Genomic DNA, 19,482 nt, shown 5'->3' on the forward strand with positions numbered 1-19,482 from the left:
CTCAGCTTTTAGCTCCTGCAGTGAAGACTTACGGACTTTATCTCCTAAGGTTCTGGTTCAATCCCACCTGTGGACAGCGAGGGTTCAGACACTTTACACCCAGAAACTGGGGTAGCTGACCAAATAATTCACTTCTGTTTCTATGGGCTGTGGCAATACTCAGGGGAGGGCAAAGATACCTCTCAATTGCTGTTTTCAAAAGAACCCTTCTTCCTATTTTGTTTCAGGAAGGTGTTTTCAGAAAAGTTCCCCCCCCCCCACTGCCCCCCAAAGGAATCCCATTTACATACCCGGTTTTGCTTTTGGAAAAGTCTCTTCTGGAAACACGATTGCATCAGATTATGCAAATAAGGCAAGAGATTTGTAAATCAGCGCTTCATTTGCATTTTTGATCTCCCCCATTTGCATTCCTCTTCTGAAAGGGGAATGTAGTGTAGCTGTAGCCCAATTGTGCTAGACATGGTACACATCTCTAATGAGAGAGAGTCTCTGCCCCAAAGATATTACAAGACAAGACAGAGAGGCTGGGAGTGGGAACAGTGGCACAAAGAGGAGTCACTGGGAGGAGCCGGAAGCGAAGAGCATGAGATGAAATACTGGCCAGATGGATGAATGGGTGTATGGATAATAAATCATTCACTCTCATTTTTGTCTGTACCTCTCCAGCCCCCAGCTGAGGATGTCGTTTATTGTTTTCTCAACTAGAGGCTCCACTCTAATGAGATTAACGGAAGACAGGTAAGAAAAATTTTGAGGAAATAGCACAAAGCAGAGTACTTTCTTTTGCATTCCCCCTTTTTCTGGTTACTGCATTCTGGCTTTATATTAAATGACTTGATAACATTAAATCACCTTGGGTGTACTTAACATCTGATATGCATGTTCCGCTCTTCGGGGAAAAACTGTTTTTAAAATTACACTTGTTTTTCATGGAATTTTTTTTCCTGGATAGTGTCTGCTTTCCTCAAATTGCTGTGTCTTTTCATGAGAAAAGAAGAATGTAAAATCCAAAAATTTCAGCTGAAACCTGAAGCACTTATTTCTTTTTGCAAAAATCTTTAATTTTTTTTGTGGAAACTTCCTACCATCTACCCTTGTTTTCTGTCCAGAGGTCAGCCTTTGTGTCATTCAACCTAGCTTAGTGTTTCAGTACAGAGACAGGGCTAAATGGGCTATGGAGAAGGATGAATGGGGAAGAAAGAGAAGCCAGTAATCAGCCTTCTCCTGGAACTGGGTCCCAGTGAATCGTTTCATCCAGTTCATGTTCTTCATGCTCTTCAAAGTCTTGTATTATCTCCTTATAATCTCCCCCTACTACTCTAATTTCCTCATACCCCTCACCTTGGCCTTGTCTACACTAGCAAGTTATTTCAAAATATCCAGTGGAACATCTACACAGTGTTCTTTCAAAATTTAAATTGAAAGAACGTGATGCACTTTTTGAAAGCGCTCTTCCATTCCTGTTTCAGGAAGAGCACCTTCTTTCAAAAGAAAATGCATGTAGATGCTCCACAGGACCTTTTTCAAAAGAGCGGTCCTCATGGCACCTGATTTTTTTTTTTTTTTTTTTTTTTTTTTTTTTTGGCCCATTCTTTGAAAAGAGCGGAGGCTGTGTGGATGCTATCTTTTGAAAGAGCAGATAACTCTTTTTTTGATCTGCTTTTTTGTGTGTTGGGATGCTCTTTCAAAAGTGGATTTTCTGGAAGATCTTCTTTTGAAAGAGCATTGTAGTATAGACATAGCCCTTGTTCCCTGTTGCTTCCATGTTCTCCCTTGTGCCTACTCCCAGCTTCGCATCACCAGTTATGCTAACAGTGGCTCTTGAAACCTGTTTACACTCTACATGGCAACCAAGATGAAGTCCACCTCTCTAATTCTCCTTCTAGGAAACCTCCGTACCTGGGTTTGTGGAATCATAGGGTTGAAAGAGACCTCAGGAGGTCATCAAGTCCAACCCCCTGCTCAAAGGAGGACCAATCCCAACTAAATCATCCTAGCCTGGGTTTTGTCAAGCCTCATCTATCCTCCTTATTCCTTCCTTTACCTGAACTGTTCCCCTGTCTTTTGTAATGGTCCCTACAAGGGATTCTCTGCTTTGGTGTTCAGTACACCAGGTGCAAAGACCTTTGCCACTTGACCAAAAAGGTGCAACTCCATTAGCTTGCAGAAGCAGTTGTATGCTACTCTCTTCTCGAGAATATTCAGCTAGGAGATTCCCTGAGGAGATAAATCGGAATCTTTTCAGTGACTTCAGTGTATGTTGGATCAGGTCCTTTTAATCACTACAGTTTTCTGTCAAATTCATTGCCACGTGGGAAAAAAGTATGTATAACACATGTGGATGCCATATGAATAGCATATGTTTTACATATTGTACTCTGCTGAATTCGCATACCAGCATAACTCCTGTTCATGAACTAATAGGAAACTGGCCACTTTCCTATAGAATAGTTTACGTGCATACAAGCCTAAAAAAAGCTATGAAAATAGGCCACTTGAGACATGACATCTACTGCTCTGCCACTTACAATAACAATAGAGGGTGAGGAGAAAATGAAAGGTACTTAACTCCATTATCTGAGGGACTCCTTCCCCTGCAGAATGGGCAAAGGAGACTTTTTTGCAAGTCTTGATTCTACATGCTACTTGGGTACATGAAACCTTCATTTCCCTATGGGAACATATAAATTTACCCAGCAGACCTGGAAGATGATGGTTTTCAGGCAGGATGGTAGCACGGTAGCAGAGTCAAAATCCAATATGCTGGTGGCTGTAAGTTGTCTTCTTCCACTGGAGAACTGACAGGTAAAATATGGGTCTGCATCCTCAGCCTTCCCAATCCCGAGTTGTGTGCAAAGGCTATAATTAGTAATGGCCTTTTCTTTGACTTGGCTGCATATAAAAGTTTCTTTGGGCGATACTTTGGATGAGCCTATTTGGAACAGGGAGGATGCCAGTGTAGGTGATCAGCCCAGCAGGAAAGGCGGATACAACAATGACGCTCTGTTTTACAAAGTGATCTGATTTTCTGGACCACATGTTCTGCTTCCTGTTAAGAGCTCAGCCTCAGGGGTGTCCAAGGACATCTGAAGATGACAGGCACACTTGGGAGGCACAGAGCCTCATCTAGGAGTGAGCTGTTGACAAAGAACATGAACTCCTAGACCACGCGAGGTGGGAGGAACCTTTGTGTGTGAATTTTGGATATTAATTTACGACAAGTTTGATTGGCCAAATGACCCTTGGCTTTTAGTTTTCATTCAGAAATTCTCCTTCCATTCCATCCTCCACCCAACTGTAGTTTGCTGCTTCACTTGGCCTTTAGTGTCAAGGGGAAGAAGATTCAGGCTCCAGTCCTGTTCCACAAAGGCAGATTCCCTGCACTGACCCACCCCCTGCTCTACACCACTTAGCTGTGTAGATCCAATTATAGGACCAGGGCTAGGCAGTGCCATGCGTATTACAAATCAAAGAAGCTTTGATTTCCTGGGTTTTATTGAGCACGGTAGGTTATCGCAAAAAAGGGGGCGGGGTGGACACTTTAAAATGAAAGCATATGAATGCTTGGAAGAAGTCGAATTGTTCTGAAAACTTTCCTTTGTGGAAATTTGTTTGTTAAAGAATGGGGAAATCCATTTCAGGTAAAGCAAGATCTGATGTCCTGGAATTTGTCTCCTTGTATCCTATTTCAAAAGTTACTGCAAGTTAAACCTCTCTCATCTGGCACTCTTGGGACCTGACTGGTGCCGAATGTAAGCATTTGCCAGACCATGAAGTCAATATTGTCTAGCAGCATTACCAACACTTCCATTGCTTACTGAGCTCTGAAGACAGTTAGGGATAAATTTAAATAACAGCACAGAGGATTGAGAACCAGGACTGGTGGCTGGAAACAAACTTTATGGGACTGCAAGAAAGTTGGCCACGCCCATGGTAAGTGGTGTTTTGGCTAACTAAAATCATGCTGGATTAAGGCTGTTGCTGGGCAAGACAGGTTCAACTAATCTAAAGACATTCAACCTGGACTAGAGTGGTTTAACCTGTGTCAACAGCGAGACAAAGGCATCTCTGAATTAATTCCTTTGTAATAAATGAAATGACAATGGAGACAAATTTAGCCCACTTTATCTAAAGCCAAACTGAATTGCCAAAAGCTGGGAATGGGTGATGGAATGGATCGCTTGATTTCTTGTTCCGTTAATTCCCTCTGAAGCAACTGAGATTGGCCACTGTTGGAAGACGGGATACTGAGCTGGATGGACCTTTGGTTTGACCCAGTATGGCCATTGTTAGGAATTTTTAGCAAATTTAGGATGCAGAGTTCTTCAGTTTTTTGTTTTCATTTTTCCATACTTTGCTTCTTTGAGAAGCGTCAAAGTATCCCAACAGAATCTGTTTTTGAAATTGCCAGACTTACTATATCCTATTTGAGTGATTTCACTGTATCCTAAAGCTCAGGCATTTTCATGAGTTTCTGGCTGGGAGTAGTAACCCCATAATTTTCAGAAGTAAGCCCATTTCCCAGAAAATTGCTGTCCAGATAGATGGGAGTGTGACCGTTCTATTCCCAAATCCTTTTAGATTCTTCCATTTCCGGAAGAATCCTGGGGCCATACAACAAAAGTGATTTAGGGCCATGTGAGTGAAAATGTCTGGCATTCAGGCCTGCAGAGTTAGGGCAGTCCCACATATAACCTGATTTAATCTAGTTCCCATGAAGACAGCATTAGTTCATTCAGAGAGACCCCCCCACACCAGAAAGACGTCGTAAAAAATTCTATAGTCGGTTCCTATATTCTGGAATTTGCAACTCAATAAAACATGGGCCCACCCTGCTTAGCTTCAGATTGATCAGTTGCTATGTCTGGGTTTGCAACAGATTAGAAAAGACACATGCTGAATCATTAAGCCTTTTCCATTAGCTCATTAATCTTGAAGTTGGGTTTGGCTGGCGGGGGAAGGCGTCCTATTCAAATATACTGGAGCATGCTGAATTATTTTAGATTATTGATAGCACGTTCATGGCTGTTGGAGTCAGCTGGTGTCATCACCAAGTACGACTGAAGAATAAAAGCCAGATGTAAGTTAATAGTACCACTTGTCTAGCCACAAGATATAGTGGTATTTGTAAAGAGAGTACAAGATGTGTATGCCAGAATATTAGATTAGGGAGATGTTTCTGTTGTGATGCTTTCTTCAGGCTGTGGGACTAGCAATGAAAATCTGGTCTAGTTTTCAGGCCCCTGAGGAAGCAGACAAGTGTTCCCCTCTTATCACTTGTAATACACAAGGTTTCGTGGGGTACTGCTGAGAGGATCAAATCAGGGCAAATGGCTTAGAGACAGGGCTGCTTACAGCCCATGTGTGTGGGTCCATCACTATAAGGCACACCAAACCAATCACACAGAGAGTGTCTTTTTATCACACTGGCTACCAAGAAGTCATACATGCAACTGCCTTACATGCTCCAGCTTTTCTGTGACTCCACTACTCCCTCTCCTCATACAGATGAGCCAGTCTCACCAAATCATAAGTTTTTTCCAAACCCAAAGGATTAGTCACATTCCCAGGTCAATTTAGACCTCATCTTATCCAAAAGAGTAGGCTGTGCCAATTCCTTAGAATCTGAAATCTAAAGATCTATTAATGAAAAGACAGCAGGAAAGGGCAAGAGTAAAATAGGCAAAGCAATCAAATACATGCAACAGTTGCAAAGTTCTTGGTTCAGATTTGTAGCGGAGATGGAATAAATGTCTGTCTTAAGTTTTTCGAATACATCCTCTGTTATGATGGGTCATCAGTCCTTTTAGGCTTCAGTTCATAGCAGAAGGGCCCTCACAGGCAATTAGCTGAATTGATGACAGTATTGGAGACAAATGGAGGAGCCCTCAGGACCTTCTTATACTCCTTGCCCAAGTGCAAGGAATCCCATTGTTCTCGCTGTGTGAAAGTCTGTCCCAAGATGGAATTTGTCACATGAGCACATCAACTGCCCATGCATGACTTAGTCCTTTTTAGGTGGCAGCCATCACTTTCATGCTGCTCTCAACGTTCACAGTAAAGCTCATCAGACATGGATTGGCACCACATGAGGTGCATTGTCAGGAAATGCTGCTATTCACTTCATGAGCAACCCATTCACAATAAGCTGGCTAAGCTTCTTGATGTCTCCCTGAAGCAAACTTTTGAAATACAAGTATAGAGTCCAAACTCATAAATTCAGATACAAACATGATACCTGCCTAAGAGCCGTATAAACAGAATCTGTGAATCATAAGCTTTTGATATACATCTTACTGGGCCCACTTTGGTGCAAATATAGAACAGTGGTTGCAACAATGATTTGTGTGTTCATGTCACAATCCAGTAATGTCACACCACTTAAAAACAAAAGCCTGCAATTCTTAGGTTTCAAGACTGGCTGAAGCTTGAATTCAGCTTACCTGACCTGACCTATGTCAATGAAATAAAATGTTTCTTAGTTATTTACAGGAGCACATCTAGACAGCTGAGAGAAAGGAATTAGAGTTCCTGCACATAGCAATTTTCTTTCTCAAACACCTTAGATGCCCAAATTCTGCTTGCTTAGGTTCTTTTTAGCATCCCAGCATTAAACAACTTGTCGGAACTGGGACGCACATACTGGAAGCCCTATTGACATTGTGGGTGGGTACTACAGCCCACTGCAGGACCTGAGCTGACTGGACTATGTCTTCATAGAATCATAGGGTTGGAAGAGACTGAAGGAGGTCGTTGAGTCAACCTCCTGCTGAAAGAAGGGCCTACCCCAACTAAATCATCCCAGCCAGGACTTTGTCAGGCCTGGACTTGTAGGGATGGAGTTTCTACCACCTCCTTACACAATCCCTTCCAGTGCTTCACCACTCTCCTGCGGAAATAGTTATTCCTAATATTCAACCCATGCCTCCCACACTGCAATTTGAGATCAGTGCTGCAGGAGCACATCTGTACCAATGCCACTGCACACCATGTGACAAAGATGCTCCATGCCAATAGGGAGCTCTCCCATCAGCATAACCCCCTCACCTCAAGCAGTATATACTATGTCAGCAGAAAACCATCTCTCACCAACACACTGGTGCTCACGTCGGTGTTACTTAGGTCACCTGGGGATGGGGTGTGGGTGTGGAATGTTTTGCTGACGTAGTCTGTAGCAGAGCAAATAGAGCTTACTTTTCCTTCTTGCATGTACTCATTGCTTTCCACTTATCCAACTGCATGACCAACATGACCATGCCAACGGATTTGAGGGAGTGTCTGTCTTCACATTTCAGGGATCAGATACGCCAAGGCCTAGAGGAGCTGCAGAAAGTTCTGCCAGGAGGTGACACTTACATGCACGAAGGCTTTGAAAGGGTGAATAAACCAATCTTAAAATGCTTCTAGAATATCTTTCAACCTGGGGAGTTCAGCATGGGTTGCAACCACTAATTCATTAATGAAGTCATAGAAATTACCTGACAGGTAAGTTTTATATTATGTCTTAACAGATGATCCTCTGAAGGTAGAAAGATTGAGGAATTAGGTTAAGTGAGGAGAAACTTTAGGTTGGAATAGCACAACCTCTGGCTGTCTTATCTTCCCATATCTCTACCTTCAGTGTGAGGAGGGACTGCCGGTACAGGACAACGGAAGCCTGTATGCATGGTCTGGGCTTTGAGTGGATCCTGAAGCTGGTCTATTCAGTTTGAGAGCTAGACTCACAGCCTGTTCCATAGGGTGGTCAAGCCATGCCCCCTTCAGACTTGCCCTGCCCTACTGCAGACTTTATAAGCACAATCATTTGAATGCAAACTGTACAGGATTGCTTTATCCTTGTGTGCCATCTCCACTCAGCATATATTTTAGAAGCTTATAGACGACATTATGCCCACCCCCAAAACCACCAATGAAGCTCCAAAGCTGGGTCCCAATTCAGCAACTAGAAAGAGGAGTTCAAAGCCCAGATGCAGATCCACCTCTCAGGCCAGATCTATGCTAGACGTTTAAAGTAGATTGTAGAGAGGCAATTCCATCAATGGCAATTGTGTAGCTAAAATAAACTTATCTACAGTTGACTTACCTAGTTGACCTCCCTTACTCCTCATGAGACTGAGGAATACAGGAGTCAACTGTTGACCCCATTTAGTTTGACTTCATGTGTCCCTACTAGGTGCAAGAAATCGAAACCTGGCAGATCAATCCTGATCAGATCAATCTTCCACATGGTGAAGACATACTCTCAATTCCAATCTGATACACACACACAAGTGTTTGATCTCTGTCTTGCCAAATCTGCTTGTTCACATGTGAAGCATAAGATGCAGAATGTGGAATTTTTATCTGAGGGCTTGTCTAGACTTACCAGAGAGTCAATGCTCCAGAGGTCAATGTTCCAGAGTTTGATCAAGCATGTCTAGTAAGGACTCTCTAAATTGAATGCTGTTGTTGCCCCGGTTAACCCCGGTACCCCTTGGAGTTGCAAGGAATAAGGGAAGGGGATAAGGGAAGTTGACGAGTTTCTCCAATTGACCTCCTGCTGTGGGGGCAGCACAGAAAATCAACGTAAGGTATGTTGACTCTAGCTATGCAATTCACATAACTGGAGTAATGTATCTTATGCCAATTTTCTCCCTGGTGTAGACTTGTTGTGAGATAAGTTTAACGTAATTCCTACTATCACCACCCTCAGCTTTTCTGTGCTAAGGGGAAGAGAAATGCTGCTGTGGTTGATCTTCTAGGGTTTGATTTAGTGCAATTAGAAGGAATGCACTAAATCCAACCCTGAGGGTTTCCCATCAACTGTGGTTGTGAGGAGTAAGGGAAGTTGATGGGATAGTTTCTCCCACTGACCTCTGGCAGTGGGGCCATGCTGGAAATTCAATCTAAGGTACATCGACTCTAGCTATGCAATTCTCATAGCTGGAATTGTGTATCTTAGGTCGCACTTCTTTTTTAGTGTAGTCCTGCCCAGTGTCTGGATGGGCTTAATTAAAGGGTAGGACCATATAATTTCCTTGTGATCCTGTCTGCCTGCCTGCCTGGTCTCCCTCCACCTCTTGTCTCATCCTTAGAGTGGAAGCTCTTTGGGGGCAGTTGCCATCTTTTCATTCTTTGTGTACAGCACCTAGCACAATGGGCCAGGTCCATGACTGCAGCTTTTATGGGCTACAGCAAAAGATAAATTACTATTAAAGGCACATTAAACTTAGCCCAGGCACTAGTATGGAGCTCCCAAATTCATTATAGTCTGATAATGCACCTGGGATAGATTTGCTTATGGTGCTCTGAGTAAATGACTATGGATGTTATAGAGGCTGTCACAGCGCTTGGCAAAGTGAACACAGGTACAAAGCAGTGTGAGCCCCTGGCTACTGGAGCTGAGCTGAAGCAGAGGGAAATGTAGAACTGGAAACAAATTAGTGCAGGGGGTAGAGAAGCTAAAGGGAACATTCGTTTGAGAATGTCACCTATGATAAAGTGCAGCCTCCAAATTTGGTATCTTGGCTGCCACATTCTCAGTGGATCAGTCTGCTCATACTAGGAGCAATCTCTAAGCATTATTATTGTCCCTAATGCTGCTGTTTGGATTTCATTTCAGGCAAGTGAACAGATTTACCATGAAACTGCTCAAGGTAAGAGCGTGTTTTTTCTCTGTGTGATAATCTCAGAGGGGTAGTCGTGTTAGTCTGTAGCTTCACAAAAAAAAATCAAGTTCAGAACAGATGTCCAATCGTCAAATCATGCAAAAGTAGAAAGCCAGCAGATGAAGGCAAGGAACAGTTACAGATAATATAATCCTTTGCAAAAGTATTGGTTAACAAGTAGCTAGAACTCTTCCTTCTGTCCCAACTGTCACAGGTATTCTGTTACTTTAGGCAAGCAAACTCCTGATCATTTGATGTGCCCAAGGATTTGAATAATTTGCAAAGGATAGTCTAAGATGGCTTCTAGAATGTCCGTAAAGGAGCCTTTATTAGATATAATCTTGTGCCCTGGATGTTAGGGAGTAGCAAGCAAATAACCAACCATACAGAGTTTCTAATACCTAGCACCTTAGGCTGTGTTTAGACAGTGGACGGTATTTTGGGATACAGCAGTATTCCAAAATAGCAACTCCACAGCTTTTCCCTATGCTGGAAATAGCACTGACATTTTGAGACGGTATTCTGTTTCCACTGCCACCTGTTGCGATAGGGAAGAGCCACCACATATCACTCTCCAGTCAATGCTGCTGTTCTATCACAGATGAGAAACATAAGGGAAATTGATGGGAGAGTTTGTCCTGTTGAACCCCACTCTCCCCTGCATTGTAGCCCCCAGGGTAACTTGACCAAACGTAAGTTGATTCCAGCTATGTTCTTCACATAGCTGCAGTTATGTAGCTTAGGTCAACTTTCTGTGGTAGTGTAGATGTAGGTATGGGTACAAAAGGCAGGTATCTGTTAAGAGGTTAAAAATGTTAATTGAAACTGTGGGCCTTGTTAAGCAAGGGTGTTAAAGAGAAAAGACGTCAGTCTAGTTTGGAATATGTCCATCCTGATCCTTTGAGCCCACTGTGTGCTCACTGGCTGGGTGAATGGTGCACCAGGTTAATCCTATGAACATTTTTTTTGTGAAAGATTGTTTAATTTATTTAGGCTACAGAACTGCAAGTGTCATCATTGCACTGACAGATGGCGAACTCCATGAGGACCTCTTCTTTTATGCTGAGACAGAGGTAAGAGCTTCAGGGCCTGGCTACCCTGCAATCTCTGCTGCTTGTGTCGGCACACCCAAGCTACTTTTAATCTGTGACAGCATGGGCTAGCCACCTGAGGCCATGTCTACATTATCCAGAAATATCAACCTGTTCAGGGTCAATCCTCCAGGGTGTGATTTAATGCGCCCGGTGGAGATGTGCAAAATCAACCTGTCATAGGTAGGCAGTTGACCCCTGTATACCTCAATTTTGCGAGGAGTAAGGGAGGTTGAGAGTTTCTCCTGCTCATCTCCCTCAGTGAGGACAGCCAGGCAAGCTGATTGCAGATAAGTTGATTCTAGCTGTGGCAATGGTGTATCTAGAATTGCATATCTGCAATTGACTTCACTGCCCAGTGGAGACCAAGCCTGTGTAATTATCCAGGATTTTGAGTGGAGTTGTACAACCTGTTCTGAAGCCCATGGTGCTACTTCACTGCTATTGGCATCTGACCTAGCTAGGTTAAAGCCATGCTGGATATTACCACATATGCTGCAATAACACCCTATTACTGCAGCCATAGACACATCCTTATTGTCCATGATTTTGAGATAGCAGTACCACAGTTTCTTTCATTGTTGCCAAAACAAGAGATGTGCACTAAGTACGCATGTGTTTGTAGGGATAAATACTAATAGAAGCAATATTTCTAGAATGCTTTCAGACCCACACAATTTCTGCTTAAATTCTACAAAAGCAGTTTACGTGCTAATCACTTCTGAAAATATGTCTAAGTGTCACGGTGCTCAAATTTTGAAAAATTTGCTCCAATTCTTGCTGCTCCACACCTGGAAAATCTGGCTGAGTTATTTTGAAGAGCTGGCCTTGAAAGCAGTCGTTCAATAATGTAGTCTGTTTCCCTAGTGGACTTTGAATAACAGTATACTTATAAATGTTTTAAAAAGAAAATTCCAAAGTTAAGAGGATTTTTGGTGCAAACTTCTCCACCTCTCCTTTTAATTATTCTGTAAATACCCATGTGTTATAGCTCTGCTGTAGCTATTGTACTGAAAAGCTTCCTTTATGAAGTATAAGGAGGTGCCATGGTTGTCATGTATCCCAGGAGCAGGAAATAGCAATTTTTCAGGGTTTCTACTGTCCTTGGAAGTGTTTATATAAACTTTCAGGGCTGAAAGTTTAATTTGTGTTTAGGTTGCATACATTTATTGGGCAAATATTTTTAAAATGGAGTGTCTAAAATTTCACTGTGTTGGTTAAAAGAATCATAGAACACTAGAAATGCAAGGGACCTCAAGAGGTCATCAAGTCCCATTCCCTGCCCTCACGGCAGAACCAAGCATGATCTAGTTCATCCCTGTTATTTATCCATCCTGTTCTTAGAATCTCCATCATTGGCGATGTTTACAACAACCCTAGACAATTTACTCCAGTACTTAACCTTCCTGACAGTTAGGAAACTTTTCCTAATGTTCAGCGTAAACCTACCTGGCTGAAATTTAAGCCCATTGTTTCTTGTCCTATCATCAGCGGTTAAGGAGGATAATTTTGCTCCCTCCCCCTGTAACACCCTTTTGGGTACGTGAAAGCTGTTATCACGTCTCCTCTCAGCCTTCTCTTTTCCAATCTAAACAAACTCAGTCCTTCTAATCTTCTCTCCCAGGTCATATTTTCTAGACCTTTAATCCTTTTTATTGCTGTTTGCTGGACCATCTGCAATTTCTCCCCATCTTTCCTAAAATGTGGTGTCCAGAATGGGACATAGTTCTCCAACTGTGGCCTAATGAGTGTGGAGTAGAGTGGAAGAATGGGCAAATGTCTGTTTATTTGCATGGTAAAAAAAGACAATAGATAAACATCTGAATCTCCAGGAAAGCTGAGATCCACCATCTAGACCTGAGTAGAATTTTGACCCTAAGATTTTTAATTCTATCTCATCATGTTTGTAGTCCTTTCTGCTGAGGAGAGTTCCACTCACCAAATGGCAGCAGGATGGACAAATTAAAAATAAAATTGCAAATGCATAGAACTCTTCATCTGTCACGTATAAGTGTTTATTTAAAACTTTTGCGCTTTGGTTCCAGGCTAATCGATCTCGTGACTTGGGAGCCACTGTGTACTGTGTTGGGGTGAAAGATTTCAATGAAACACAGGTAAATGAGTCATTCTTTCCATTTGTTTAGAATTTTGTCAGAGGTGGACATTAGTTTCCATACAGCTGCTATAAATGGACTTTTCATTTGAGCCTAGCTGGGGCAAGTTTAGGTGGTATTCATGTCCATGCGAGAGCCAGACCTTCAACTAGCACAAATTGACATGACTCCTGAAGTTTTATGGAACTGTTCTTATTTACACCAGCTGAGAATCTGACCCATAAATATCTCTTCTGGCATCTTAACTTGATTAGCAGCATGTGTTAAATCTGTTAACTTTGACTGCCCCTCCATTATCACAAATTTTTCTGAAAGTTCTGCTTCCTTTAAGGCTTCCCAGTGTGCAGTCCAAAACACCCCAGCATTCTCTATCTCCAGAATAATAAAATTAAGATTGTTAATGGGAAAAAAAAATGTGGAGAGAGAATTATCATACTCATCTGATTTGTGGATTTAGCTACTGACCCAGGCTAAGCTCGTTGGAAGGTACAATGAAGAACGTGATCATTTCCCATGAACCTGAGCCCGGGATCGACATAGTGTGGGACAAATGGGGGTTTCATAGTGAAGGAAAAACTCACTGGTTATTACTGGTTTCAAGTCTGAGTCTTGGCTGTTTCATGTGAACCTCTAAGGTTTTCCTCAAAGCTGGTTAAACCGCATGTTACCCCCTGCCCAAAGGAAACAAAGAAAAGCTTTATACCAACTCCTGGTAACCAAAATCACTGTATATTGCATAGCTCTAATAGCATCCAGCAAGATCCAGGGATGGGCTCGGTCTACAATGAAGACTGGGGATCTGAACTTCAAATTATGGTTGTGGCTGTATTTGTGTCCAGGGTTCTGGGTCAGGTCCCATCCCTGCTAGAAGATGAGGCAAGAAAATAAGAGCATTTTTGGATGTGGAAAGAAATTAGATTCCCTCTGTGTGGTCTTGTCTATACTGAGGACTTCTGCATCAGTGTAGGTGTGTCATTGTAACTGCCCCACAGCAGATCCCCAATTTCCCCAGGCTTGTAACCAGGGTACAGCAGTGGTAACACATGATGCTTTTTACACTGGTGAAACACAAGTATATTTTAAGGGTTTGCACTAGTGTATTTATTATGAGTGTAAGAATCTCCGATATAAACAAGTTGTATGCAAAGATCTGGTGTCATCAGCATGGGCATGACCTGAGGTCATCAGTACTTCGGAGAGGTTAATTCGAGTTTGATGACAGAGCCCCACTGTAACCGAAACCCCAAAAGCTTCCAGCAGAAAGACCAGAGAGAATGAATTCAGGAAACAGTAAATCGATCACTCACTGACTGTTACTGCTATATCTTGGTTTATGATCCCCAAGCAACTTATAACAAATGAGTCAATCGCCTGGGATGCTACTAATAGGCACATACTTGGAAATTGTGTGCGGCGTGTTTTAAGAGTAATCTATAAATGAGCATTTTAATTCTCATTATACATAGACTTGATTGACAGGGACAATGAGGGGTGAGGCTGGCAGGGTTTATGTAGTTCATCCTCTGCCTCCAATTTGCAATACTACAGGGAAGGCAGAGCCCCAGGCTATTGGGTGATGCTCTCCTGCTATTCGAGAGAATTACTAAAACAAATGTCACCATGGCAGCAATAAAACTTGATTCTACATCAGCTGCTGCATGGAGAGCTCATTTATTCTGGAGCTACGCTCTTCAGCCCCTAAGACACCAAAGGCAAATAAACTTGTCTGTCAGCTCTTCCACTGTGGTATTCCTTTCCTCCTCTGAGTTCCTGGCTTCTGCTCTTTCCAGGCAAAGGGGACCACAAAATGCTCATCAGCCTCCTGCTTTCTCTTTCCCTCTCCCCACAGACCTACTCACTTTCCTAATTGCCACTGGGTCTGTGATCATTCAGCCTTGGACCCATGGCCTCTGCTCTGACCTGCCATACAAAGCTGGGGAGGAAACCATTTCCTTTTCCCTCGGGAATTTTGAAGATTTAGAATAAAATGTCCATCTCAGGTTGGCACAAAGAAGAGAGCAACATTTTTTACCCAACTGGAAATTAAAAAGACAAATCTCAGATTGGCCTCAATCCAAATGCTTTGTTTGGACTTTCTTTCTTTTGTTTGTTTTTACTTTAACTTAAATTTGGGACAAAAAATCACGCCAACCCAAAACACTGAACTTTTTGGTTTTGAAAATGACAGAATATCCTGGTTTACTAATTACAAAAATAAAAAAATTAATTCTTTTGCACAGGAAACTTATTAAAACTAGCCCTTCCCCTCAAACAATTTTGTTCTCATGAGCCAACGTTAGCCAATGAAAAAAATATTCCACTGAAAGGTTCCCAACCAGCCCCCTTCCCTGGGCCCAGCTACAAGCTGGAGCAGGTCCTGATGACTGAGGGGGAATCGACTCTCAATACAGAAAAGCACAGGCAGATGCATGCATGATCATTTTGAACATGTTTCCCTTTGACTGCAAGGAGACTACTCACTTTAATAAAGTAATGCTTGTGCTTGAGTGCTGTGCTGTATCGATACTTTTTGACAGTAGCATACAGGGGCCTCAACTGAGTCAGGATGTCATTGTAATAGGTGCAGGCCAACTGAGAGAAATTTGGGGCCCTGGTACATCATGTTCACTGGGGCTCCACCTCCTCCCACTTTACCCTCCTTATGGATGTTTTGTGGGGAGGCCTTGGGTTCAGAACCCTGATACGGTTCCCCCCTTCTTTCTCCCTCTCATCATTCGCTGCTCCAAAGAGTTTACATGGTGGGGTTAGGGTTCATTTCTAATTTCTAGCAAGAGCCCTTTGTTCTGTCTTAACCTTCAGAAAACCTTCTTGGACTCCCAGCCAGTGGGGGCACAACTCCACACCCTGTCAGGGGCAGAGCCAGAGATGGAAGGGGTGGGGCCAGAGGCAGAAAGGATGGGGCTATGACACTTTCTCTCCTCCCTCACAGCTGCACAGATCAGTGCTGCCATGGCACTTCAAAGGGGCCAGGAGCTCTGGCTGCCTCTGTAGTCAAAGTAATAGCATCAGCACCTGGAGCTATGAGCCCCTTTGAAATGCCAGGCCCTAGGGCAACTGACCCCTTTGCCCTCCCCTGTCCACATGCCTGCTCCCAGCATAGGTCCCTTAAAATGAACCAGCTTATGGTGTTTAACAGTTAGCTAATTTCCAAAGAGTTACAGCATATTAGCAATCCATACACCATTGAGTATTGAAAGTAGTTATTTTAATTTGAGAGAGGATGTATTTGAAGAACTAAGAACTAGAGGACACCAAATGAAATTAATGGGTAGCAGGTTCAAAATTAATAAAGTTTTTCTTCACACTGTGCACAGTCAACCTGTGGAACTCCTTGCCAGAGGACGCTGTGAAGGCCAGGACTCTAACAGAGTTTAAAAAGGAGCTTGATAAATATTTGGAGGTTAGGTCCATAGATGGCTATTAGCAAGGGGTGACTAGCCTTCTGTCGAAGGTGGGAGATGGATGGCAGGAGACAAATCACTTGATCATTGTCTTGGGTTCACCTTCTTTGGGACACCTGGCATTGGCTACTGTCGGCAGACAGGATACTGGCCTAGATGGACCTTTGGTCTGACCCAGTATGGCCCTTCTTATATTCTTATGAAGACCTCCTTTTAATTTGCTGTCAGCTGGCTAACTTATCCCATTGTTGGCTTTTCTCTTTTATGCTATTTGTCAGCTGGCTCGAATCGCTGACAGCAAAGATCATGTCTTTCCTGTGAACGACGGCTTTCAAGCCCTGCAGGGGATCATAGATTCTGTGAGTATTCATCTTGGCTGTATGTTTGTGGAGGTGTATGCATGCGTGCAGAGGCTGCGGGAACATGTCGACTACACTTTGTGATAGGCCGTTGCTATGATATTATTTTTTAAAGCATTCTCTGCTTTAGTTAAATGGCAAATTTGATTCTAATGTTTGCACAAAAATTACTATGTTAAAAGTATCTGGTGCTTTTTCATCTGATCTGATAAAATTACACTTGTGTGGAGGGAGGAATCATGATTTTTCCCTTGTTCTGGCCCCACAAAACAAAATAATTTGAAAGTTTAAAAGTCAAAACACTTTGTCCCGCTCTAGTCCCTCAAGGCTATGGGAAATCTCTTTAAGGGGGTATCTGTGGTTGAGAAAATCCTGAGCAAAAGGGCTGTGTTCTCCTGGAATCCAGGAAAGTCAGCTTCTTAAAAGGGATCCAGGATTTCTGTGTTTACAGTACTTACATGATATCCTGGCCAAATGGTATTAAGCAAAAACTCTGCTTTCCAACACAAGCTCTGTTTGCCCAGCACTTTCTCTTGCTGGAGGAATATGATCCCATCACTGTTCCTGGTTTTCCTGACGTTTTGCAAACAGGGAGCTGCTTTCCACACATTTTATCTCAGATGACCAGGTGTTGTGTGTCGTCTTAAAATCTTAGTTCTCAGCCTGACATTCTCTTTGCAGCTGTCTTTAATGAAATCCAGTGGTGGCTCTCTGACAGTCTCTCTGCAGCTGTCTATGATAAAATGTAAGATTTCAGCCTTGGGAGCCTAATTCAGGGCCAAGTCAGTTAAATGCTGCTCCATTTATCAAGTCGGCCAAAAATATAACAGCTGCAGCAAATCTGTGGTGGGACCATGAACAGTGATGGCCTATCTGCAGCACCATGGGAACTTGCTTTCCAGGTGACTATACTGTCTGATTCCTACTGCATAGTCAGAATGCACCACAAATACTTCAAAATATACTGAACGCTCTCATGATTCATCATCTGTAATGGGGTATCACCAGAACAGCTGCACCAAGGAAGGTGGAGTGGGGGAGCAGCTGCAAAAGCATGTCAGAACCTGTAAAGCTTCCAGCTGAAGGAGTTAGAACATGATGACAAAGCAGTGAGAGGGTGGGTAGTTTAAAGACTAGCTTTGGGTCCTTGGGTTGCGGGAGGAGCCTTAGTTTAGCCCCACCTATTTCCCAGCATCCAACTAATACAGCTGGGTAGACCATAAAGACTTTTCTGTTACAAAGCAGAACACCCCAGGAAGCAACCAAACAAGGTTACCCATGTTTATGGGGGACCCTACATCATTTTTGATGAGGGATGGGTGGGACCTTGGCTTTGCTCACAGCTGAAAAGTTGCACCTCTGGTAGCCAAGCAGGGAGGCACAGCACTGAGTCTGGGCAGTGGTTCAGGACCAGCTCTGAACAACAGAAAGAGAGAAATAAAATACTGTGTGGCTGGAGGCTGGGGAGGAAACACTTTATGAACTGCAGAGAGAACCTTTTCCCTTTCCTGCACGTACACGCATGCAGATCCCAAGATGCAGTGGATCTAGCAATGCCCCTGTCTAGTGGGTAGTAAGGCCAGAATTTTGTGGGTGATGCTTTATTAGGATGACACTGTATATTCACCAAACAGAGAGAGCAGTCCTGTAGCACCTTAAATACTAACAATATTATTTATTAGGTAATGAGCTTTCATGGGACAGACCCGCTTCTTCAGATCTGGAGAATTACTGAGAAGAAAACAGAAATGATTTCTCTGTTTTCTCTCTCTCAGCTCTCTACATTTCTGTGGAGGGCACCAGAAAATCTGGGGCATCCTTGGGTCTTACTGTCAACCCACCCATCCCTTTCCATCCCTTTTCTGTGCCTAACTTTTTTTGGAGGGTCTCACATATGTGTGTTCTGAGCATAATAAAGACTGTCCTGGGTGTAGTTGGAGAGTCGCATTGGGACCAGCTACATTTTCATGTAGATACTTGCACAGCTAGGTCCACAGTAGCTGCCTCACATCAACCTAACTCTGCAATGTGGAACAGGGCTCAGTCCAGAGATGTGTCCTTATTTGCCATTGAAGTCAAAGGGAGCTGGAGGTGCTCAGCAGCTCAAAGAATTGGGTTTGTCATCAGCTTTTTAGTCTCTCTCAAATTTGGATGAAATATCGTTCAGAGAACGAATCACTTTCTCACCCTTATTGTCAGACAGTCACTGATAAACCTCCAACTGGAAAAGTCTGTGTAATGGATAATTTGAGGGTTTTAAACAGTAAGGAAATTTTTTAAAAAGGCAGACACCTAGTCCTTGTGAGCTGGACAGCAGTTCAAAGGAACAAAGTATTTTATGGTTTTTTGTTACAGTGGTTTCCATGGGAATTTCTGCAGATCATAACTTGTCATTTTAGAGCAAATGGAGCAAGACCTAGAGTGAAAACCTGAAACTCAGATGCATTCGCTGCTCAGGATTTCTTTGTCTGGTATGAAGAGTGCTGCAGGCAGTGAAATATAGAACATCATGAAAGTTAGGATTGAATACCTTTGGCATCTCCCTTATAGGCAGACCTAAGCAGTTTAATAACACAGCTGTGACTCAGAAGCAGGAATGCTCCCAGACCCATGCAGGTTATTGCAGCTGAAAACTCATTTCAAGGGTGGAAAGGATGAAAAGCAAAAAGGAAAACAAGACACTAAGCCTACAAAACTGTACAAATTCTGTATGTGAGGTTAAAAAGCTATAAAAAAGGAAATAGAAGCAGGATATATTACACTTCCTTTAATCTTTCGTTGTATCTAGAAGAGAATCCAATCATTTATATTTATATTGATTGATATTCTTTCATAATTTATATCACCGC

General features: G+C 42.8%; 1 protein-coding gene across 1 annotated transcript in view; it reads left to right on the forward strand.

The window, feature by feature from the left end:
• The window catches only part of ANTXR1 (ANTXR cell adhesion molecule 1), a 155,800-nt gene that overhangs the window by 14,568 nt on the left and 121,750 nt on the right, over positions 1–19,482 (forward strand). The window contains exons 3-8 of the mRNA XM_074981686.1: positions 667–738; positions 7,296–7,377; positions 9,602–9,635; positions 10,641–10,720; positions 12,784–12,852; positions 16,553–16,633. Of these exons, the coding sequence (XP_074837787.1) occupies positions 667–738; positions 7,296–7,377; positions 9,602–9,635; positions 10,641–10,720; positions 12,784–12,852; positions 16,553–16,633 (418 nt within the window). The remainder of the gene's footprint in view (positions 1–666; positions 739–7,295; positions 7,378–9,601; positions 9,636–10,640; positions 10,721–12,783; positions 12,853–16,552; positions 16,634–19,482) is intronic.

The sequence above is a fragment of the Carettochelys insculpta genome, chromosome 31, assembly GCF_033958435.1.
Source record: "Carettochelys insculpta isolate YL-2023 chromosome 31, ASM3395843v1, whole genome shotgun sequence".
NCBI classification, from domain to species: domain Eukaryota; kingdom Metazoa; phylum Chordata; order Testudines; family Carettochelyidae; genus Carettochelys; species Carettochelys insculpta.